The sequence below is a fragment of the Neodiprion fabricii genome, chromosome 5 (genome assembly GCF_021155785.1).
Source record: "Neodiprion fabricii isolate iyNeoFabr1 chromosome 5, iyNeoFabr1.1, whole genome shotgun sequence".
Taxonomy (NCBI): domain Eukaryota; kingdom Metazoa; phylum Arthropoda; class Insecta; order Hymenoptera; family Diprionidae; genus Neodiprion; species Neodiprion fabricii.
The window spans coordinates 31,215,595-31,241,142 of NC_060243.1; the positions used below are offsets into that span (position 1 = coordinate 31,215,595).

The 25,548-nt window shown below is 37.7% G+C and overlaps 2 protein-coding genes and 1 long non-coding RNA gene across 8 annotated transcripts; 1 reads left to right on the forward strand and 2 right to left on the reverse strand.

Annotated features, from left to right (window-relative positions):
• Positions 1–1,363: 1,363 nt before the first annotated feature.
• LOC124182295 (patched domain-containing protein 3-like) lies at positions 1,364–11,670 on the reverse strand. The gene is made up of 8 exons (XM_046569358.1): positions 11,242–11,670; positions 7,240–7,486; positions 6,492–6,571; positions 4,956–5,418; positions 4,018–4,266; positions 3,546–3,848; positions 2,895–3,459; positions 1,364–2,483 (listed from the first exon to the last, which is right to left on the reverse strand). Exons 1-8 carry the CDS (start codon positions 11,340–11,342, stop codon positions 1,552–1,554), a joined length of 2,940 nt encoding a protein of 979 aa, XP_046425314.1. The 5' UTR covers positions 11,343–11,670; the 3' UTR covers positions 1,364–1,551.
• A 2,368-nt stretch (positions 11,671–14,038) lies between these two features.
• LOC124182325 lies at positions 14,039–14,946 on the forward strand. Its single transcript, XR_006870735.1, has 2 exons — positions 14,039–14,417; positions 14,532–14,946. It is a non-coding gene; the product is annotated as an uncharacterized LOC124182325 (long non-coding RNA).
• LOC124182296 (dual serine/threonine and tyrosine protein kinase-like) lies at positions 14,464–22,814 on the reverse strand. 6 transcript variants are annotated; one of them, XM_046569364.1, is made up of 5 exons: positions 20,729–21,252; positions 19,974–20,149; positions 16,759–19,185; positions 16,397–16,540; positions 14,464–15,379 (listed from the first exon to the last, which is right to left on the reverse strand). In XM_046569364.1, the coding sequence occupies exons 2-5, from the start codon at positions 20,095–20,097 to the stop codon at positions 15,345–15,347; spliced, it is 2,730 nt and encodes a 909-aa protein (XP_046425320.1). In that variant the 5' UTR covers positions 20,098–20,149; positions 20,729–21,252; the 3' UTR covers positions 14,464–15,344. The 6 variants fall into 6 exon arrangements, with proteins under 6 accessions (XP_046425320.1, XP_046425318.1, XP_046425319.1 ...); XM_046569362.1 differs by lacking the exons at positions 14,464–15,379; positions 20,729–21,252 and adding an exon at positions 22,689–22,814 and having other exon boundaries at positions 15,501–16,540; XM_046569363.1 differs by lacking the exons at positions 14,464–15,379; positions 20,729–21,252 and adding an exon at positions 22,073–22,209 and having other exon boundaries at positions 15,501–16,540.
• Positions 22,815–25,548: the final 2,734 nt, after the last annotated feature.

Here is a 25,548-nt window from a genome sequence, read left to right on the forward strand (position 1 = left end):
AAAGAAAAAGTAAACAAACATTGTGAGACAGATGCGTGCATTCACTAATATTGCGTGCATCTGTTATAAAAATATCGTCTCTTTACGCGTATACATAATTAAATAACAATAATAATAATATCATCATGGTACGTGAGAAGTATATACATGTATATGTATAATATATATAATATAAACACACATATATTATGTTATGTGAAAACAATGTTCGAGTGAATAAGTGACGGGATATTAAAAAAGATGAAATTGAATAGCTGTAACGAAGAAACAAACAAACAAACGAACGAACGAACGAACGAATAAAATGTATGAATGATTGAATGAGTTTATGGCATGTACGACTAAACGAACAAATATTATATATATATATATATATGAATAACGGAGCGAATGTCCATGGACTGTGTAAGACTGAGAGATGCAGCGAAGGGCTATACGATAAAAATCAGTCGTTTCACCCCTCGCAAGCTCGTATAATTATTTTTACTTTGTGATTATATATTATTATTTAATAAAATTCAAGTACTCACATGTGTATGTGTATATATATATGTATGTATATATATGTATACGCAAACATCCACACACACACGCGCGCGTGATGTACTTCGCATGTATTTATGTACATCCGTACATATGAAAGAAATTACATCCCTTTATACGTTACGTCGGTTTATAGTATAATAGTCATGTTCCTTCTTTTTCTTTTTTTCTTTCTTTTTTATTTTTTACATAGTTTTTTCCTTTTATCCTTTAATCAGTCGTTTATATATATATATTAGTAATAGTAATAATAATGATAATATTAATAATAATAATAATATTAAATAAAATAAATCTATATCGATCGATCGCGATCTTGCACTATGTACGTTATTTTTGTACTTGTTTTTTTTTTTGTCGTTGTTTCTTTCCTTTGTTCCGTATTTTTTTCTTTCAAATATATGACGAGAATTCACTATGTTTTTCCTTTCATTTTCACGTCCAATATTTTTTCAACATTTGTATATTACATTATTATGCGTATTATTAATCGTGTGACACGTGATGATGTTAAGGAAAAAAAAAAAAAAAACGAAGAGAATTCGGGAAAAAAAATGAAAAGAAATTAAACGAAATAGAGAACGTGAACGAGAAAAGGAAAGAGAAAAAGAAACAACAAACAGGCATCAACACAACAACAGCAACAACAACAAAAACAACAACCTGATATATACATATATATATAATAACTATATATATATATATATGAACATGCGTTTTAAGTTATAATAATAAATCTCCAAGTTTTTTATATTATTTTTGTATAAATGTGTGACGATGATGACATGATATGCGAATATGATTAATAGTATCAATAGTGTAATAATTTTGTATGTTTATTGAACCAAAAAATAAATATTATTGATAAAGAATACATTCATATCGATATTAAAAATATAACAAGATGCACAGTGCCGCGTGTATGTCACGTCATTTTTTACTTGTATTGATATGAACCGGTGAAAATTTTTATCTTTTCCTCCATCTACATCACAATTGTCGATAAAATTATTCCTTATTATTCTCAACCGGTGACATGAGTTCGGTTTCCGCTTCACTCCGCACATCACCCTTGTTCAAGTCGATTTCGTTTTGTACAGTTTTCCAAGGTTTCGGTACAGTCTGCTTGCTCGTGTCGTCTCCACTATCGCAGCGCAAAGCTCGGGGACCAATAACGCTGAACACAACCGGTAGGAACATCAAACCGTGCCACAGACCGATTGTAACAACTAGGAAAAATATTTTAAAAAACGAGCGAAATACGTAAGCCTCGGATGTGGCCAGCAGCGATAACGCGAGCAGAGTTGATCCCGCGCCGTAAACAACCGCTGCTCCAATGTGTTTAACGGCGCTTATAGTCCGGGGAACTCTGCTTCCACCAACGTCCGGCACCGCCGAATTCAGAAAGGAGTGAGCAACGTGGGCGGCGTAATCGACGCTCAATCCCACGGCGAGCTCGAGACCGATGCAGGACACTATGTCAATGGTCAAACCCCAGTAATACATCAGACCGCAAACGTCGACGAGGGTCAGAAGCACGCACAAGAAGATCCAGAAGCAGGTCTGAAGCTCCGCGACCAGCACAGCCGTCATTCCCATCACGCATATCAGCGCGAGGATCAGGTTCCGGGTTACCTCCTGCGATATCGCCTTGTCCGTAACCCAGGTCGCGAACACCTTGCTCCATACCGTGACGAACCCGTCGATTCCCGAACCAGAGCAGATCTCTTTAAGACCGTCCATCGCACCGAGCCATTCCTTGGGATCGTGGAATTTCGCGAAGATAAATTCCATACTCGATATCAATATTTTTGGCGCCGGCTCACCGCAACTTAGGTTCCCTGCGAAACGGAAGTTCGTTTGATACTTTCCGCCCGACTTACTGAAGAGAAACTGCGATAGGTAATTCCTGAACGATGACTCGTCCACTTTTGATAAATCTGGAAATTAGAATAATAAACCAGTGAATATTAGACTGTAAATTGAATTTAGTTTATTTATTTCCGACTCGACTGAAATTTTCACTTTTATTATCCGAAAAGTGGGTCGAAAGTAGCATGTCATTCCATCTTATACTTTTTTCCCGCAAATTCTTATTTTACGTCGAGATTTTTCCACGAGACGCATGCGCAGTGCAGAAATAAAGAAAACAAAAGAGGTGGTCTGGCCAGAGTTGAGTCGGAAATCAAGTCCTATAGAGAACACAGGAATAAAGTCAATTATTCCCTCGGTTGATTATTGCCCGAGTAAACACGGGAATAATCTTCGACTTTACTCCCTTGTTAGATAATGTACCATTTGATGTCGACTTCACTGTCCAAAAAAAAACCTTTCGCATTTCTAAGCCTTACCTTCAACGTATAATTGGTTCTTCGCGAACCGGGCAAATTTCACCGGCCACTGATCAATATTCTGCAAAATGTCCAAGCTTTTCAACGTCTCGCATAGTTGTAAAATTTTGGGAAAATTGGAGACGTAATCGAGCTCTCCCATGAAGATAAATCCCTCGTGGCCCTGTTCGGGATAGTGTTGTTCGAATTGGTCCAAATATTCTGCCAGATATGTTCCCTCCGGCAGAAACCACTCGGGATCAAAATGCTGCTCTAAACGCGTCGAGCCGTATATACCGAAGGCTGCAATACCGGCGGTTATCACCAGCACCGCGGGTTTTCCCCACCTTGTTAATATTCCGCGGGAATATATAAAGCCTGTGACACGCCACGAGATGCGATCCTCGTTTTTGGTCCGCGGCTGATAAACGCTGTGTACTATGCACGGTAGAATCCCGTTCCTCTTGGCCTCGATCCGTTTCGTATCGAGGGTAAAAAATGCAACGAAAAATGTGATTTGCAAAAGGAAGGTAACAAAGACACCGACCGCTGCGTAAATACAAAAGGATTGAAGAGACGGGAGGATCTGCAACCAGAAATAAAACCACCCTTAAAATATATCCGCACTGCAATGCAGGTGCACTCGAGACCTCATCTTCTTCATTCGCTCACCGTCGACGCGCCTATGACAAAGGCAACTACGTCCGTCAAAGAGGTTATGAATATCGACGATCCAGCGTGGCTCAACATCAGTGCTATTCTCTCGGTCACCGGACGGCCATGATTCTGCTCGTTGGAATGGAGCTGGTCCCAGGCTGCCATCATGACGAATATGTCGTCCACCCCGAGACCCATTAGCATGAAAGGCAAGGACGTGTGAACTGGTCCGTAAGGAACTCCGGCCAAGGAGCAAATTCCCACGGCAATAATGAAGGCTCCACCTACGCACATCAGCCCCGCGCTGGTCAGGCAGAACTGTTTTGGACAAGGAGAAATGGGTCAGAAGTTGGCAAAGTAGGGTAACTGCACCATTCTTGGTCACTCCACCACTTCTGGTAAAAATTAGTTTGAATTTTAATCTCTTAAGTTGCTCTATTCGTGACTAATATACAACTTTGAACGAGTTTTTATGAATGATTCTTACGCGCCACTCGACCCAGTTGAATCTCGAAAGTATAACTTGAACGTAAAACGACATCAGCATTATTCCGCCAATGAGTTTCGCGATGTCCTGAAACATCGCTGACGAGCTAATGTCCCCAAAACTCCTGCCGGCTTCATACCAAAGAGCTAGGCCTCCTTCTATGATCCGTTCTTCCAGTCGAAGCTTGTCAGTTTCATCCTTGGCTGCTTCCAAAAAGACTTTTTCCCATTCTAAAACGTCTTCCGTTGCCTGTAGTAAGAAATTTTATACTCAGGAAACTAAAGAAGGAAGTCGTCTGATTTGATCGGTAATGCTCGTGGAGTCTGTCAGCATGAGCAATGTGGAACTAACTCATTGTCAGACTGCAGCGTAGTTAAAGATGAATCGGTCTGAATGAATTCACTATCATTGACTCGAATAACGTTTCGGGAAACTTTTTAACAGTTCTATTTTGTGTAACAAAGAGGCAAACTCAACAAAGGGCCGAGCATAAATTTGCAATATGAGCGAATATTGCAAATACGAGAAGCGAAAATACCGTTGCCTGCTTGTTGCACACGATTCTTTATAATATAACAAGAGTATGTTACGCGTTCTTTCACGAAACCGAAAATTGAGGTTAGGATCCCGTAATGTCAGAATTGTTCGCGACAGCGCATGCGCGCGGTACTGAAAATACCACTTTTAACTCCTAGGACGTAAAGTGATCTTTTCAGTACTCCGCACATGCGCATTCGCAGACTGACTTGACAGTCATAGAAATGGATACTTGGTGTACGGAAAACACGCGTGAAAAAACACGTAAAACATGCTCACGTTGCATAGAAGATATTTTTCTCTCCTTCCAATTTTTTGTTTCAGACAACGGTGCCAATTCAACTTTAACGCGCCGTCGTCCATTCAAAAAATAAAAACGGAATCACCGTGTTCTACCTTACCCAGTCGGCAGTTCCCACGTCGTTGCCAATTTTGTCCATGTCAACCGCTGAAAAATTCACATTTAAAAACCATTGGGTTTTTACCGCCGTTGCACCGATTATCCGTCCAGTATCATCCCTGATTATGCCGCCTAAGAGTTCACCGTAATTCATTTTATGTCCCAAACTGGGACTGGTCTTTACAGTTTTTATACTGCGGACAATTTCATCTGTTGTCAAGCTACTCATTGTAGCATCGTCAAAGTTCCATACATCCAGAATGCTCTTCAGGTAACAGCTCTTTTCGAACGAGTTATACGTGTTGCAGTACACGCTAGTCGATCGGATCCACGACAATATACCGAAGCTATCCTCATCCTCATTCTCAGATTCGTCTTGTTCATCGTCGAAGAAATAGTCTCCAACATTGTCTGGCGAGTTGATTTTACGAAGCGTCCGTACGAATTTGGGAATTACGGGAATCCTGCGTGAATAATCCATATACATATATACAGATATTTCATGTTTTGTCTTTCGCTCAGAAGAAATGGAAGTTTTGTAGCGTGTTTTTTCCAGTTAAAAAATTCGTGCGTTAAGAATATTACAAGTGTTTGATGATGTATCGTTATCTACAGGGGATGTTAATCTGGGTAAATTAGTACGTCTACACATGTCGAAAAACTATATAGCCTGCGAACTGCATATCCTTCTATAGATTAAGTTGACAAATAAAATCGTGATAAATTACAGCTGATATAATAGTTTCGGCCGGTTACATCGTCATGTTTCGGTCATACGTTCAAGATTAACCATAAATTGATACGTAGAACGTGCTGTGACGAAAATTTCCAGGTCTAGATATAAAATCACAAGAGTGTATAAAAGAGATACACGATATGTGCGTATCTTCAAGATCATCATCATCATCATCATCATCATCATCATCATCATCATTATTATTATTATCATGATTAATTTCTCTAACATCGAGTTATAACTATACTCAGAAAAAAATTCATAATATAATATTGTAATAAGTTTTTTTTAACTATAATAACACACTAAACGGAAAGGTTACATCTACGACCCCTGATAAAATTCACTCAACTTTAAAGTAAACTGAGCATAAAATATGTAACTCTGGCTTGACGATTATAATCCAAATAACTCTACAGACCCCGATGATAAAAAAATTAACTTCTGTGTATAGGCTGCATAGACAATTTTTTTTATCGTTGGGGTCCGCAGAGCTTGTTGGATTGTAATCGTCACGCCAAGATTAAGTCGTTTATAATCAGCCTGTCGAAAGTTGAATGTATTTTATCAGAACGGCATATATTTTTTTACAAGGCCGAAAAATCATTACTGTTACATCATTATAAATACAGAGCAAATACTGCTGTCGATGTAACGACAAAAAAAATAAAATAAAAAATACTCCAACGCTAATTGTATTACAAGTCGCAGAGACAGATAGTGTATGAAAATAAAAAAAAGTAAATCTTTTCCCGATTGATAAAACCATTCGTATAAATTAATATGGATAAAAATTCTTACTTTAAGCACACATCTGTCCAGGACGTGTTTCCTCCAGTGGTTGCGTGTGACTTTAATATACGGCTCGTCACTTCGTTCAGCTATAAAATTGTAAGGTAGAATTTATCAACCGGATGTTACGTGAGTAATCACCTTATAGTCATTGGCTTGGCCGACAACAGTTTTTTTCCATTAACGAACTTTGTAATCAGGTCCGAGGACACAGAATATTCGAGGCTTGCCATCGATAATGAACCATGAATTGAAACTGATAAACAAAACTAGTTTTTCGTAAGTATATAATATCGTTAGAGAACTCAATTTTATATTTGCAATTGAAAACCAGTGAGGACTTTTATATTTACCGAAATCAGTGAATATTCACCAATTCATATTTTGGAGTGCACAAGGAGACTCGAGCAGATCATTCTACAGTTCGTGTTACAAGGGCTTTGAGTATTAAATAACTCGTTTGTTTCGTTCAACTGAGTTTCAAATTATGCATAGGCGTAAAATTTAGCCGTGTAATATTTGTTATTATAATTATAATCCGTAGACCGTTAATTGCCGTGCGAAACCAGTTTCGTCGAGTATCTTAAGGTCAGAAATCGTGAAGAGATACGATATAAATAGAATTCAACTGTACAACCATTAACACGTGTTGAAACAGTTTGTTTTTCCTTTGCAAAATTCATCTCATACTGCAAGAAATTTAACAATTTTATTACTACACGTTTGCAGGATTCGAGTCCAATCTTATCACGCTCACCTTCATAAGCGCCCGAGGCTCCAAGACGTTTTCACCTGTCATAATTAAGGTTTGAACTCTCAATCCCTGGCCGAAATTCTCCATGATCCATTCCGTGTCTCGTAGAAAATCGGAGTCTGGAGGTACCCAGAGTTTGAGAGGGTTCTTCTCTTGTCGGAAACACAGAAGTCCCGCGAGGCAAAATAGAACCACAACCGTACTTCCGGCAAGCCATCTCACCGGACGTTGTGCGATACGAAGTCCGAGTCTTAAAAGAAAAGCAATTAATATTTCAGGGTAAAAACGATTAAAGCGATGATTTTACGGACGGAAAACCGCGATACTTAATTCATAGATGAGCAGTTTCACGATTGAAAAAACTAAAACGCGGCTATTAGATTTATGTCGAATGTTAACGAGAAATTGGAATGTAAAGAAATCGTAACACGATAATTAAGTTGTTATTTGACTGAAGTGATCGTATTGAACTTACGATTAGTAACGTTATCCCAACGATTCATGCTGAGGAAAAACCGTTATTTTGCGACTTTGAAATTGTATGAAATTCAGTAAACCGTAATAAAACAAAACACACTCGTATTTCGAAATCTTAGTTCCTTAACCCTTCGGAACATAAATCGTCCGTACCGCAACGTTATTCGCGTGATCATAAAAAAGTCTAACGCTTCTGTGCAAACGCCGAACGCGAAATTTCAAATATGATAATAAGATAATATTTATAGGTCAAGTTGAAAAAATAATTGGTGAAATCTTTTTAAAAATTTTATAAATTAGCTGTTTAAAATGTTTGTGTATCAAAATTTTGATGTAATTTAATTATTTATCAAAAATAATCACTTTAGTAAATGAGATTTTTTTTTACATTACGCATATTTATAATTGGAATATGACTTGATATGTGATAACTCGTATCAGCAAATAACAGTAACATTTACATACTTATCAAATATACGAAATAGCTGATGACAATTATAACGATAAAAATTATTTATCACATTTTTGCATTAACAAGTATACGAATTTCTTCAGATTACGGTGAAATATATATACCACATATATATATATTTTAGAAATGGCGGAACTGTTTTTTTATTACCATATTTGCTTTGGTGATGAGAAAAAATCTCACAGTTTTAAATAAATATTTTCTTCCCCTTCATATTTTAAGTATAACAAAAATTTTATTTTTCAATATCCTAAAAAGCATAAAATTTTGCGAAGGTAAATAAATTTTCAGGTGATCATTCCATTTGAAATTTTTAAAAAAACAAGATTCGAGATGAGCGTGAGAACATTTCTCTACACATTAGTGTTGAAGAGTTGAAAATCATTGCAATATTAAGACAAGAGTGATTTTTGTTACGATAACGTTACTAACTTCATCAAGGAGGATTTGATTTCGTAATGGAAAGTGTATAAATCGTTCATCTTGGTTAAAATTGTACGTCGAATCGGATACAGCGGAAACAAAATAGCACAATAAAACGTATGCAGGAAATCTCTGGTCAAAAGCTAATCTCCGAGTCACGTGTGCATCTCCAGTGCAAACACACATTAAAATTGTTATTCGTATTTTATTAGCTACGCTCGGTTCGCATAAAATGTATAATTGTCACTAATTAGAGTTTGCCCTTTGACCAGAAATCCTCTGTATATGTTATACTAGCAGCCCATCCCGGATTCGCACGGGCATATAATAATTGTGACGCAACTATAAAAGATAGAGACATGCTATCGCGACATTTTTTATAGATAGTGATGTGTCCTGAAAAATTTTAATACACCATTTCGTTCTATCATTAATAGTTTTCGCAGCGCACGCGATCGAAGGAAGTTTTTTGTTTATTTTTTTACAACTTGGGTTAGATTATTCAAGTTTTAGTAAGCATCCCTGATTTTTTTGACAATGAAACATGGCCTATGTCACTCGGGAATAGTGCAGCTTGCCAACGGTGAAAGAATTTTTTAAATCGGTCCAGTAGTTTCGGAGCCTATTCATTTCAAACAAACAAACAAACAAAAAATCAAATCTTTCCTCTTTATAATATTAGTATAGATAGTATAGATATTAGTATAGATAAGTTATATGAATACATGATTAATATCAGATCTTCCGCACTGGCTTATCAGCCATATTCAAATGCTGTAGAAAGTTTTAAGTATCGCTGACAAAGAGACACAATCGTCAGGATCGAGAGTTAGTTTAAAACAGAAATTATTATTCGGAGGCAGGGCGTGTTGTAATGGTAAAAAATATCGTGTTATAATTTTTAAACATTTTTTTAGTTCACAAGCAAATATTTTTCTAAGATACAGATAACAGTGGGACGTCTAGTCATTCGAATGTGAAGAGTGTGACGCTTGCATTTATATCAGCATGATAGATATGTATGTATAATGTATAAATCTAGCATGGGTGGCTCCTACATTGTACCATTGAATTGATTGCGATAGCCGGCGATTACTATGTTATAAGTATTGCAGTCGGTGTAGCAGAGTTAAGAGATAAAATAACAATGGATGTGTATTTGTTTTCACAATTTATGTCAACTGCTAGGTTATAACAGTAGCAGATAAGTTGTAATCTTCTACCTATGTATTAGGGTGTTTCAAAATAAAAAAAAATTTCGATTTTCCAAAGGACCACACTTGAAATAGTTAGGTTAGGTAGAAAAAAAAATTCTGGCGAAAGATGAGCATTGTCGGTTGAGTGGAAGATCGGGCACATTTGATTTTTAATCCTTTTTACCTCTTTATCGAATTTATTCGTTTTTCCCCATTATAAGGATACTCACGCCACGTGTTACATATATACATATGACTCTCATGTTTACATCCAAAAAATATTGTGAAAAAAAGTAAAAGTAAACAGTCTAAAAAAACTAGAATCCAAATCTTGGTTCTCATCCATGTTAAATGTAATGAATAATAAATTTTCTCGGGAACTTGGACAGAATTGATCAGATTCAATTTATCAAAATTTGCAACGTTTCGTTGGTTTTATTTATTTTCCAACTTCATCAGGCAAGTTTTGAGGTTAAATCGTCGTTAAAATCCTCTGGTCCATAACATCCAGTCAAAATTATGTTTAAATAAGACTAGACAGATATATACATTTTTGTTTTTTTGATAAAATTATTTAATTAAAACGTAGTTTGACATGTGTATTTGTCCATCATCATATTTGTCCATTTTATTTTATTCAAATTAATTTATTGGCACAATGAGTTTATAATTTTATCAAAAAAACAAAAATGTATATATCTGTCTAGTCTTATTTAAACATAATTTTGACTGGATGTTATGGACCAGAGGATTTTAACGACGATTTAACCTCAAAACTTGCCTGATGAAGTTGGAAAATAAATAAAACCAACGAAACGTTGCAAATTTTGATAAATTGAATCTGATCAATTCTGTCCAAGTTCCCGAGAAAATTTATTATTCATTAAAAAAACTAGGTTCAAAATTATGATCGTCATTTTCAAATCCGTTTTTTAAATTTATGCGTAGATTTCTTTATTTCTGCGTCAAATAAACCATGAATTTTACAAGAAATTGATTGTAGAAGATGTTGATGGACATAATGGAAATTTGAATTTTCCATTTGAAGTTACTGGAAATAGAAACAAATGAACTATTGATTAGATTATTATATTTTCGTTTCGTTTCAATTCACTTTATTTGAAATTAAATATCGCGTATTTCTAATCAATTATTGCGTATTATAGGTATATCATTCAGTTTAAGTTCTTTGCGCAAAAACGAATTAACTGTTCGTTATTTATATTTCTTCGTGTTTTGTCATTTTGTACTCCTTTGTTCTAGAAAAAAAAAAACAGTAAATAAAAAGTAAAAGTTTCGGTGCCAATCAAGTTTACTGTTATGGAAGACACAAAGTGAAGAAATTATGAGAAGTACGTGAAGATGGGAAAATGTTTTTCAATCGTTGATCGCGGTAAAATTAAAATAATAAATACAACACCTCTAATTTTAACTTACTCATAAAAGACACGCTCCGACGTTCGAGATATGTGTACAGGTACACGTCGCAGCAGCGTTCGGACGGAAGATTTCGCTTTGTTACCCGAGTTGTTCTCCATCTCTTTGTATTCCAATCTGTCCTGATACTGCCGCCGCGGCGTGTAACTTTGCCGAATTTTGTCGGAGTACTTTTACCGAACGTCACATTCTAGTTTTCAGTTAGAAAAAAAATTAGTAAACGCGAGTGCGCGGGTACACATATTACAAAGCGCACGCTACTGCACATTCATATAAATTTGCGGTTCTAACAGATGACACGATTCTTCGCTCAATGGGTAACTTCTCGGCATAAATCGTTGTTGCATTTATCATTTGGCTGTTATCGAGAAATCTGGGTAATTGTGCATTGATAGATCGACTCTGCCAATAATCACATACACGATACGCTTTTACTACGTTGAGGAAGTAAGAGAACAGGAGACGAACTCCGGTATAGAAGGTTGCTTCAGATTTCAGTGCAGAGTTAGTAGTACCGATGTTTGCCACTCATTGCGTCTGTGTTCTTTCGTCGTTCAGATATTCGATTATTAAGTGTTGACAGCTGCCTGGTTTAGATATTTCGAACGACTCAAGAACAGGAATGCGTTTAATAAAGTTTTGTGTATACGGTGTTTCATACACCCATGCATGCACCGGATTACAGCTGGATGTCGATGACTGGAACGCAATGCTGCTAATTCTTACTAGAGGTAGCTTCGTAAAGTGTAACGGGGGAAATGAGAGAGAGAGAGAGAGAGAGGTGCGTGTCGGTTATAATCTGTCTCGCTCTACCTGCCGCTAACTAGTCTAAAGTTGCATTGAGAACAGTCGGTAAGTATTAGAGACTTGTTTACCCCTGGCCGCTCGAGCCAACCCAAACGTGGAACGAATGACCGTAAACGAGCCAACAAATCTTCCTTCCATCTTACATATTTGATTCCCTACTCGTTTTATCGCTCTATTTTTACGTAATTTAATCAACGTGATCGGCAAAAACGTCTTTGCATTCAAAAGACCGAATTCAAACGGTCGTCAGTTCAAAATAGTGTCGAACACTGCCGCCAAGCGGCGCTTGGGTAGCGGGTGACCATCTTGTGATCGTGGACAAGTTATGATCAGTTGGTGGTTGTGATCCACGGCAGTTCCTACATCCCGGCGTATTTGACTCTTTCGTGAGTATCTGAAGCAATGTTTCGTTGATCAAAAACGTTTAATAAGTGCCGACGGTCGGTGTGAATGGATCTTATACTTAATTGCTAATATCGCGAGTGCAGTCACATAACGAGAAACACGTTTAGGTCGGGTCGTGTGTTTTGACTAGTATAAAACAAATGCCTCTCTCTCGCGATCTTGTTTATACATCGTCTTGCTTTTATTTTGACTTGTCGGCACCTCGAAATGTTCTCATTCGTATGTAGTACGTGAACGCTGAGTAAGTGCTCGTTCAAGCTGAGTGAATCTCATCAAGTGTTGCGTGGCTGCAGGTGAGTCTTGCATTCTGTTTATTGCTCGACGCTTCACGAGTCACGCAATTGTTCAGCACTAGTAGAGTTGATGTTGTTTGTATCACGATTACTTTCTACTGACGAGGCACCGAGGTACACAGTTCGGGCCAATTATATTTGACACTCCTGTCATTGATCAAGTGGCATAAGCTGTGTCGTCGTAAAGTGTGACTAATCAAATTTGTGTTAGAGATCGGCATAACAACCGACACGTTGTCTGTCACATATCTGGTATATTAATTACTATCCATATTTATGATTACGACAAATAACGAGGCCGAAGGTTTGACCTAACCTAGCAACCTATCTTTTTTTCACTTTTTCATTCTCCTTAGTGACAATATCCCGCGAGGCAAGTGTCAGTTTTTATTTAGCTTACCACGATGCATCTCGACAATGTCATGAATTATGAAATGCTATTACCCCCTAAAACAGACTTCCACTAAATTTTTTACGTAAATGGAAAACCGGATACTTTTGATACTATACAAAGATAAGGAAATGAAAGAAGAATGTTTTAATTCTAGATTAAAGTAGTCGAATTTTGTTGTGTATACGTTTAGTGAAATTCCATTCCGTCTATTGTATAGAGAAATTTGAATCTCCATTCAACAGTCAGAATTGGATTTCTTACGTGTTTATCGAATAGCGAATACAAAATCTCGATTCGGCACGGCTTAAGAAAATCACTCGGCGTTTTACTTTCACGAGGTTCAATATTATGCTATAAATTATGGTTGCATGAAGTGGGAGATGAAAAAAATATTTTTTTTGAAGCAGTCTCGTAATATAAAGTCAAAGTTTTTCTCTATAATCTTTTGAATACAAAAACGTCAAATTTCTACCTGGGTACCGAGTTGGCCGAAATTCTATTTGTATTGTGATTTGTGGAATATGTACCATATCTCTGTTATGAAGAAATGCAATTATTGATCGCTTTTACTTCGAATCTTCCACCGTATACCATATATAAGCTAAGAATAATTGATTTCAAAATCGTATAAAAACAGTCAAATCGTTATCTCGTAAATCTGAAAAAATCAGGTAATTTCGGTAACGTCAATTTCCAACCCGCCGAGTGAGTATTTCTTGTTCAAAGGCAAATATCGTATATTATAAAATTCCACACGGTAGCGGGCCTACATATTTGTCCATTATTTTTTTTTTTTTTTTGCAAACCGTTTCTGCACAGTAGCATGTATTGTAGCGTTCTACACACAAGCTTAAACGAGCCATTTGTCCGTGAACTTAATACTCTGCGATTCTGAGGACAACCTGATTCCTACCAGATGCGAGGGTTGTATCCATATGGATTGAAGGTTCGTAGATAAGCGAGTGCAAATGGGCGAGTGGACAGAGGAGTCCTTTGCACACTCGTATATCTACGTTCAGAACATCCATGTATGTAGTTCGTGGTTATACGCATATTGGACAAAACTACATAATTCGTATGGAGGGAACTGTGTTTTCAATTTGCATGATTAAAACCAGAAGAGAGGTGCACGATCTGCAGTAATATATATAGCCTATGACTGTGCATCATGTGAGGATTAGTAAGAATATACTATTTGGTGTGTGATGTATGTAGTATCTTACGTGAAATGAATATTGTCCCGAGTAAAATACTCGACGTGGGATGGAAATTTGGGGGTAAGGGTAGCATCAGTAGTCACGAAAAAAATAATAAGACGGAAACATAATTGTTAAATCAAGATAACTGTATAAAATACAGTCATAAATGCGCCTTATTTTTTATTACGACAGTGACAGCAGCGAGTAGCGAATCTGATAGATTGGGAAAAACATTTCTCCAGCTACGCTTACTCGTCGACGAGGGTAACGGCGAAAGAAGTAATATATTCACGGAAATGACACTTGGACAATTTTACAAATTCCTCCATGAGCTTGAAAAGGCTAAAAGCAACTTAGAGCTGTTGCAATAATTACAATAATCAAGATAATAACAATGATGTTCATGATTTATTAAACTAGACTAGTTTCTTAATCACATACAAATATTTATGTATACTTTAATAAGTATTGTTGATGCATAACATCGCGTAAATGATGCAGTCATTGATACACCTTGATTAAAGTATTAAAAAAAATGTTTATTCAAGTATTTCTACGTAGTTCTAAAAAATAATAATTACATTAAATAAAAAATAATCTCACATGATGCATATGTTTATACGTTTTTACGTATATTTATAAAAATTACAATCTATCCTCAGCTGCTAAATTCCTAAGTAGTGTTTATTAGTTTTGATATTTCTTCTCAAGAATAGTTAGAATCTAATGATATCAGTGGTATATAATTTCTGTCAAAGATATATTATTATCTCACTGATATTTATAAATACTTAATCATTCGTTTCTTTTTTTTTACAAGAAGTTCATTTTCTTTTTAACTTTTTTCACTACTTGTCTTTCAATACTTCTACACGTATCCTTGCGCAGATATGCCCTTTTATATATTCACTAGTCATCGAACATTTTGACGCATAAATGTACATGCAAATGAATGTAATTTGGTGTTGTCCTTCATTGAGATTTCACTCCATACTTTGTTTTTGTTCATGGCCCAGTATCTGACACAGAAGAGTCGTCATCTGAAATTTAAGATAAATCGGTCATGCCTAACCAAAACCAGTTTATACAATTCTAACAAATAAATTGTTAGATATAAGTCTGCACTATTGGTTAATCTTCGGTTTTCGTGTATTTTTTGGGTGACCCTTGGAAAGCATGAATGATAATATTACTTTGGAAGAAAGAAAGAAAGGAAATGAGAATTTGAAGACAAAGCAAACACAGTCTTGAGATAATAGCGGAAATTTGATACAGAGCAAAAGGCGGTAGAAGATATTCGTAACATTAACATTGGTCTGTCCAGCTTCTCCCCGAATAAACGTGAAAAACATATACATTTTAGGCAGTCAAAAATCGTGTTATTTTCTTTTTTTATTTATTCATTGTTTAATAATCAAAAGTCAGATGTACAAATTATTATACATGTGTTGTCGTAGCTTAATATTACCGTCAAAGTCAAAAATGTTTAATAACAATAAAAGTAATATGCGACATAATCTATAAAAAAAACAACTTTATTTAATACCTCCAAGTTAATTAGAATTTGTATAAGAGAGCAAAAAAAATTACGCATTGTAATACTAATTAAAAGTGGATTTATTTCACAAAGCAAATGACAATCGTCATTGATTAAAAAATTTGTATGATAACATGTAATAAAAAAAAGTATTCAGAAAATACCGAGGGGATTGAAAAATCAACAACACTACTTGCTACAAAACGGTGAACAATAATAATAACAACAATTAAGAATTGTCGATGATTTGATACCAACAGAAAAAACGCGTGAAGAAATGGTTACAATTCTCAAAATTCTCGCATCTGAATGTACAAGTTAGGACAAGTGCTACTGTAGAAAAAATTCGTCATGTGTAGAGCGGGATGTTTAATAAATCTACGAGGCCTTGGTTTCGCAGTATGTGCATTAGTTATCACTCCTCTTTGATTATATGGCTCAGTCAATGAAACAGCCGGACTTTTAATTAAAGAAGAAGCCTCTCTTGCATTTAAGAAGTCTTTTTGCTGTTCAGACTTGCCTTGTTCGGCTCTTTCTCGTATCGACTCAAGGACGGGTAGTACAGCACCTAACAATGGCCTTCGCGGTGGTTCGCCAGCCCAGCATTGCTCCATTAGTGTCCAACATTCGTCATCAAAATGGTCGAGTCTTTCTGGTCTCAAGCCTAAACATATGACAAAATTTTATTAAACGGTAGGAGTGAAGATCTTCCAAGTAGAGGTCGAAGAGAATTGTTTTAACTCAATCTCCACAAAATATTAGAAGCTAGAATTACTGTCCTTTTCCATCTAACTACTCATTCGAGAGACAAACAGCTGATCATGTTTTTTCTAATTAATTTAATTGCCGATGCAAAGTTTTCATCGATGACCTTGTACTCACCTCTTCTAACGCTTGTCCAGAGCTGTTCCTTGTTGTGAAATTGTTCGAAGGCAAAGGGGAGTCGTACATTTCCCGCACATATATACCAGAACAAGACTCCGAATGCATAGACATCTACGCTACTGTCATAACGTCCTGAAATTAGTTCCGGCGCCATGTGTACTGGAGTGCCTACGATACTGCCAGACATCATCGCTTCTGGTATGCAAAAGCCGAGATCCGTTAGTTTGGCACGGTTGTCTGTATCCAATAAAACGTTCTTCAGTTTGATATCGCGGTGAACTAGTCCTTGGGAATGAAGGTACCTTATCCCCTCGATGACGTCTATTGCAATCTGAATTCTTTCAAGCCATGACAGTCCTGCCTTTATTCCGCAGTAAAGGTCTCGGCTCAGGCGGTCTGTAACGAGTAGCACAGCTGGCGAGAGTCCGCAACCGCCACCATACGAGTCGTCGACAACCGAACCACGCAGCTTTACTATCCTTTTGTGATCGGGTATCGATCTTGTGTAGTAAAATTCCATTGCCAAGTCGTTCCAGTGTTTGTCGTCAGGTGGTACGACCGATTTCACCGCACATGGACCCGGTGCCCCTCCCCATTCATCGCAGGAGAACACAACACCGTACTGACCCCTGCCAATCTCTTTACCCTGACGTGGTATCCCATATCTCACCATATCGCTCATGGATGTAGATTCTAGGGCAAGTCTAGCCAGTCTTGGGGCGTGGATTTTCCTTATCGCGACCCTCTGTTCCTCCGTTCTTTCAAGCTTACCAGAGTAATGACTTTCTAGAGAGCGAAGCGCTGACTGAAATGAGTCATGCGAGGATTTCACCTTTTCTCTGAACTGCGTTGCTATGGCTTTAGAGAGCCGGGCTGAATTTAGAGAGTTTAAAATGTCAACGGCTACTCTTCTCCTCCACGAAACGTCGAGTACTGGTGTCGAAGACCAGGGAAGTGGGAGGGACTTGACCAGTTGCCTTAATCTCTCTAGGAACGAGTGAACCATTGACGTGGAATTATCAGTTAACTCGACGTTGTACGCTGCCGATAGTATCTGCTTGAGGGCGTCGCTCGCCAACAGACTAGACTCGTGCTCGCAACTCCTTTCGAGACTCAGCAAACACCTCTGCAATGTTCCAACGAACGTTTCTCGCAGGCAGTCAACAGATGTTACTAATTGTTTGGCCACTCGTTCACTCAGAGAGCTCAGCAGCAGTCTTTGGACTTTGAGCGTCGCCGCACGAATGGTGTCGCACCATTCTCTTGTGTCGTCATTTTCCAGGTTAATACTTTCGCTGTGGTAATTGCGATCCCCCTCGATCAGATCAGTTTTCATTTCGTCAATAATGTTTTGTATCAGTTCGGTAACCTCCTCCTGCTTCTCGCTAACCAACTTCATCAAACTGCTGTACAACTCGTTCTCCTTTTGTCGCGCGTATTGTATCCTACGCGGCGTTATCTGCAATTCTCTCGCCATGTCAAAAGCGCTCAGTATGAATTTGCGTAGACTAGTCGTATGGACTCCGTTCAACAGGTTGCTGGCGTTCACCAAATACTTCTGCAGGCACTCCTCTGTGAATCGAAGTAATTGGTCCATCTTTTGTTGTGAATTTATAAACTGACTAGAGCTGTTGTAGTTACTCCCAACGAGCCAGGAGAGCTGATCAACCTCGACAGATTCCTCCATTCGCATGAATCCCAGACTAGCTATTTGATTCAACCATGTAAGACCAAGGAGATTCATTTTTTCCGTGATTATCTCCTCTCTGTCTTGTAGGGACGTTGACCTGTTCTCGGACATGGTTTCCTGGAGGTGGTGTTGTTCGGATTCTGTTAATTCCATATCTGCATCGTTAACTAACATATTGATTTCTGAGGATATAAAGAGAACCGGGTAATCGGGATAAGTTTCTTTCAGGTCTCTCAATTCATCCAAGTTTTCCTGGCTCAGGGGATGCTCTCCCAGTGCGTAAAAGAATATTGGTAAGACTTTCAGGATTCCTTTTGACAACACTTTAGTGGCGCCATCTTTAGGGGTTACAAATATTTGTACATTGTCTCTTAGCACAACCTTGTCCACTTTCACTTCAAGGACAGCTGGGCAATTGATGTCGTCGTTCTCGCTTCGTGTTAGATCTTCGACGGGAAGAGTAGTCCACGTTTTTTCGTTGCAGTGAAGCCTCTCCACCACCTCGTATTCCAGGTTCAGCGTCAGACTGACGTGATTCGTCTCTCCGTAGCTGATCTTTATCCATCTCCATGAGCCGTTACAAGTTGGTAAAATGTCAGACGATAATAACATGTTCACTAGGCACGCTTTCGTCTTTGTATCTTGACCCATTATTACTATTGCTGGCGAGTCTTCAAGAATGTGAGTAATCCTTTCCAATGTCAACGGCGTTAGCAAGTCTGTGCTCACGTTTTCTGTAATTTGAAGTACCCGCCGATAAATTTGGTTGCCATTTTTTTAGCTTTGTTCAGAGTTAGATATATCATTTATCTGGTTATGAATTGTAATAATTATTGGGTGTCAGCCTTATTGTACATGAAAACGAGTCAATATAAAGTACAAATTTTTCAAACATAGTCACCTAAATTTCTGGATAGTCCAGTGACAAGGTATAGATTAGAACTGTAAATTTCAAATTAATATTTACAATATCGGTAGCAGTAATAAGAACAGAGTTTATCAAATCAACAGTCTAGCATTTGCTCTAACTATCGATAATATATTTGGTATAAACGCAGAGAATAGTTGACATGGAGGGGCCAGATAAAAGTCAATGCTGTTAAGGCATAAGAAATTTATGAAAAAACTGTGCAAGTGAATTGCAAACTACATTATGAATTAGTTTAGAGAAAATGTTGTATTCAATGATTGGGTCGTTCATCTTAGAAGAATCATCTTATTTGTACAGTGGAGTGATGAAGCACTTCTTTCAGCATTAAGAAAACATCTGAGTGATAGGGACAAGTTAACTCTCATTAACATTCTCACATAAAATAAAGCACACTTTTTGACGAGCAATGAATGCATATTGTCTGGTCCTGCGTTAGAAGTTTCGTCTAATTCAGAAATGACTTTAGCAACATCACTTTCATTCAACTGTAGAAAATTGATACAATCAGAGTAATCGAATTCAACGTTGGTTGACGACAAATCCATTGCCATAAATACCGTCGATCTGTGAAAAAAAAAATACAAAATTTACCATCTGGAAAGAAATTTTCAGCAGCAATGGCGTCAAGCGTCCGCTGAGTTTCCTTTAGAATACATCTTAGTTTCCTTCTGTTTTTGTAGTATTTTCTGAACTCCAATCGCAGCCTGCTCACCATCTTGATACTCTGAGTTTAGTACTGGGCAGTGGCAAGGAATGTGTTTCATATCCTAGAAATAGAAGCATCCAAGATATAATTTAGCAAATATTATGGAGCGGCAAGCTCTTCACTAACATATAAAAGACGCTGTACGTCTATTACGTAGCTTATGACCGACAAGTTTTAGTACATTAGTTTGGAGTGCCAGAAAAAGGAAAAGAACACTCAAAGAAAAACGTAAAGCCACTGACTGCAAGCCTTTGATTGCTCCGCTGGGATCAGTAAATTTCCCATCCAAAGTAATCAGAGATTAACAATGTTCTTTTGAAGGTTATGAAGAACGGTCGAAGAGAAGGGGTTTGTGTATTCAGATTAGACTTGAATATGGTATGCATGGGGGAATTATTTTTCAAAAATCTTATAAAACCTGTCAGAATAGACAGTTTGTTAGATTCCGGAGGGGGAGGGGGGGAGGGCAGAATAGCCATATAAATTACGTTAACGTAGTTCAACGTTCGATTGTCCGAATTCAAATGCGCATCTGTGTTGTACGCTAACGGATTTGAGATTGGATTAGCCAGAGTTACGAGAATCCTAACTGAACTAGTCTACGTGATTGTAAACTCGGATCGATCGGTAATTAAATTACGTTTTAAAATTACGGTTGGCACGCAGTATCGCCGAAGCTCTTGTTGATGTTTGGAAAAATGAAAGAGTCTAGCAGGTTTTCCTGAATTTCAATGCGGTCAACAGCACGGCTTATTGGATTCTGGTTCAAAGCACATGCCTCCATGACCGCGCAGCACAAACAACAAGATTACCGGAGCAGTACCTAAGTTTTTACGAAATGTATGTATGTATGTAATTTCGACTTGTATGACATACATCAAACTGTCCCGACTAGCGCATGACGGTTACTAACTTTCTCATGCAAGTGGGCTGCATGCGTTTCGTGTATTATTCGCAAGTAGCGTCACCTACGTCCATAGACTATAAGTTTAATTTTGGATGACCAATTTGAAACAGCTTTTCGAACGTTTTGAGCAATTACGAATAAAATCTTATCAGTTTCAGTCAACGTAAGGGCGGTTTTGGTTTTCGTTTGAGTCGGAAATTTTTAGTGTTCTAACAGAGCACTGCGAAGTGCTTTTTAATTCGAGAGAAATCGATCGATTTTAAATTCCGAATAACTTGGATCTAATGCACTTGGTTGTGACGAAAAATTTGTTGAAATTCAATTGAAATTACTTTTAAATATATTAACGAATTTCTCAAAGTTTCTCTTGAGAACGGATTCCGTCTTTGAAATTGTATTATCAAGTTCAATCCAATGTTCATGCCGGATATTAGGGAATTCCCGGACCAGAGCTGGAGGTCATTGCACGCGGTTTGCTCTAATTTTTATTCGAATTAGCGGCTACTCGGTTTCGTTCGACGAATTCATTAATTGCGCTAGCCGATCTAGCATTAAAAGTTTTGATCTCGTACGTGCCATTCCGTTTCACGTGCAATTATTTTCTCTTTTGTCAATTATGTCGAACATCCGCAGCGCGACGATGACTTTGACAATATTTCGTAGACGTTCCGATTTTCGATTTGTACTTACCGCCGTTTACAGTATATAGTTATGGAGATGCTCGAATCCTAGTATGCGACGGTATGTGTATACTGCATATGCATACGACTGACATCAGAAGCTAAAATAGATGCTACCGCAAGCGTAATAATAGAACGTAATCACTGTCCGACTTGAAACTGGTGTAAAAAATCCCAAAGTCAGTTACCGATACTGTTATTATACTTGTCTATAAAAGTCCGGTCAAACGTTGTCTACAATAATCTTTACGATTCAATTAATCATGACTGCAAGGCACGGTTTTTCACAGAATCACGATGTTACGATGCGTATACGAAAGATTACTGCAAAGACTTTATATTGATGATAAATATCGGTATAGTAGAACCTCGATTCTCCTTCTACTTCTCACTCAACCTCGTTTTCTTCTGCCAGTTGTTACAGGGAGTCGAAGTCGTATGTGTATGCACTGACATGTCACTGCGCACAATGGTATGCATATGATTTGTGCATTCATTTTGACTATAATGTAAATGAAAAATCACGTAATATTGACACCAGGCCTACCGGAATATCGATGCTCTACTGCAATCTAAAGTATAGATGTATTACCAACACACGATGTGCGCGCATGTGCGTAGAAAATACTTGTACGGGTGTGTTTGGAGGGTTTGGAGTCGATGGGTCATTCGGCTGGTATATGTCATCTGTGTATCAACTGTTTTCTAGAATATTGAATACATGTACTCGAGAGATTGCAGCAGCGTTGAACAACAATGCATGTGACTTGTCACGTGACAACGAATGTGCGTGAATTTTATTACAACGGCATATATTTGAAATACATTCGAAAACTGTTCAGAATAGCTTTGAAATTTATAAACAAGCATCGAAATATCAAAAAGTGTTGGATTTAAAACCGTTGAATCGAAATTCAAACATCGAAAAACGGTGAAAAATCGCACAAATGTTTCACATATTAGTTCTGCAGAGGGATTCAGGACTGATGAAAGAAAGACAAGTATTAACTTACCTTTACCGACAGTTAAGCGACTGACGATTTTCGATGAGCAGAGTATGGAAAATACGAGATACTAGTTTAACTTTTGTTGTTTCGTTGTTATTAATCGCTCTCGTATATAAAATGACGATTTTATACGACCAGTAGCTTGTTTAATTCATATTGTGGTACTAAAATGACATCGAGGTTTTAGGTCAGTAACTATGCATTCCCACTTTGCCTACCGCTTGTTTGTTGTACGGTTTAATCTGGAGAAATGGGATATCAACGAAAACAAAAAATAACAATAACGCAAATCGGATGAATAATTATTGACGAGGCTGCGATAACTCTAACCGGCCAGACATCACAATGTAATAATTTATTGCATTCTTTCGATTATTTAAATTCAATTCGTCAGTTTGTATATTATCAACTATACACAGCTCATATGGCACGTGGGGTAAACAAGTAAACGATGAAGTTGAAAATTATTATTTTGATAATTGAACATGTTGTTTCCGGACTGCGCTCAACTGCAGTTCCGCTGTTAAAAAAAATGTAATTGATGTCGAGTTCACTTTGTTGGTAATATTACCGACGATCATTTTTATTACCGACTGATCATCGCTTATCAAGCAACGGCAAGTACTTGTTTGTTGGATTGACAAGCACTATTATTTATCCGCCGAGTTGAGAAAAATACCAGTCCGTCTGGTTGACGATTGGCAAGCGTTATTTCAGGACGAGGTCGGTACGATCGGTATTCAGGCAAATACAATAATTTTAGCAATATTGTAATGAAGACTGTGACAATCATTCGCCAGGAGAATCAATCTGTTCCGGGAAAAAAGTGCTGATGGTATAAACACGTGGGTAAAAAATTCTCAACTTTGGGCAGCACGACTCGCATTTAGTGTAGCTGAATCTGATCGCTATCTCTTGTTTCAAACATTATATTTGTACATTTAATCAGTAATTTTTTTTTTCACAAATCAAGCAGAATTTTCTCAGAATAATTACTCACTTAACGATGAAATCAACAAAGAAAATCTCGCGGTGATCAAAAAGCGTGGTTAATTAATTCCTGGATGCATATAGGGATTTGAAATGAAAGAAGAACGTACTTAACAGTAGAAGAGAAGAAATCGAACGATCTTGGATTCTTCAGTAGAAATTTTTCTCTCCTGCTATCACTCAAGGCGGAGTGTATAGTAGAGGTATAGTACACTCTCTTGAAACATTAAAGAAAAAGTGGAATCGTTAATCTAAGAGATGCTAAGGTATACAATATGATGGGTGGCAGGGAGGAGGGGGGGTTCGTTATTTGAAAAGTACAGTAGTAGGAGAAGCGTATAACGGAAAGCGGAAAGAAGAGCGAAGACAGGAAAGGGGCTGTAAGGACCTTTCGGCGTCGAGTCGCGACTCTTTGATCAACTCACCAGTCCGCAGTTCGCCCCGTGCACTAAACGCGTCCTGATCTCTCTCATGAATATGTAGTACCTTAAACAATTCCGTAAGCCATCTAATTGACGCGTCAGAAAGAAAAAAAAACAAAAAAAAAAAAAAATAAAAAAAAAACACAAGGCAAAAAGATTGAATTTATTTTTCGGTGGAAAAAGCCACGAGGGTAAAAAAGAATGCATCAAACGGTTGAATTAAAATCTGAATTAAACCTTTGTCTTTATAACAGTTTTGTACGATTCAGATATTTCCAATGTTTGAATATCAATTACTACAAGCTGTTGTTAAATTTAGAATCGATGTATTAGAATTCGAGTGCAGTGTCAGATTACCTCGGAAATAATTTTCCGGGCTATTATTGTACGAGCGAATTGATAAGCATTTGAATTTGCTGGTTTTTTTTTTTTTACAGTATTTTTAACATTGCAATATGAAAAACAGACTTGACGGCTTAATTAGCGTCACAGTATAAAATACCGAGAAATCGAATATTGTTTGAAATACGGCAACCTTATTCACCTTCTTTGTCATTAGTTTTCACCTGATTGGGATGATTGCAATAAAAAGAAAAAGAAAAAGATAACGAATTTGGGGTAAAAACTGAAGAGGTGAGGAAAAGGGTCCCTAGAATTGATTGACGCGAGTTAAAATGAAGAGAGAAACGAAGTTTAGAATTCAGGATGAAATTGATTAGACATCTTTGATGCAAGCCGGTGAATAATAACGTAAAACGCGGTGCCATCCTGGGTATACTACATCTATATATATATATATTTCGAGGGGGGGAATTGAAATCGCGAACCAAGTGCCATCGTGTCGTATATACAAGAATCATAACGAACAACGTCGCACTCTTTGGCACTCGGATATATTCGGAGTGTTCGCTCGTTCGCGGACTCTGGAAATCCGGGAGTCCCGGTCTTCTGGAAGATCGGCACAGATCAAAGACCCTCGAGGGTTATCCGCGGTCCCTATGCTGCAGCCCTCGTACGCTTACACTCGACTCGTTCTAGAGTGGCGTCAACTCGAATCCCGGAACAAGAATAAAGAATCGATGGCCTCATGCGTGAAACGATGCCACTGCAAACAATCCGCGATTTGTTTAGGTACCTACTACCATTCCGTCGCGATGCCCGTCAGCCATACGAGGTACATCCTATAACCCGACTCTCTCAGAGTTTGGACACACAACTGACCGTGCAGGGATCACTGACCATTCACCCCCTCGTATCATTATATCAAAATATGTACAGGGAAATATTCCAGCCTGCGGCAGCTTTGAGTTCGCGAGTTTAATGTGAATTATTCAAATATCTGGTAAAATGCTTCATTTGGATATTCTTCTAGCTAAAATGGCGCCGATGAGAGGCGTCAGCTGATCCGTTCACGTTAATCGTGCGCGTAATTCAAGCCAAGGAAAACTTCGCGC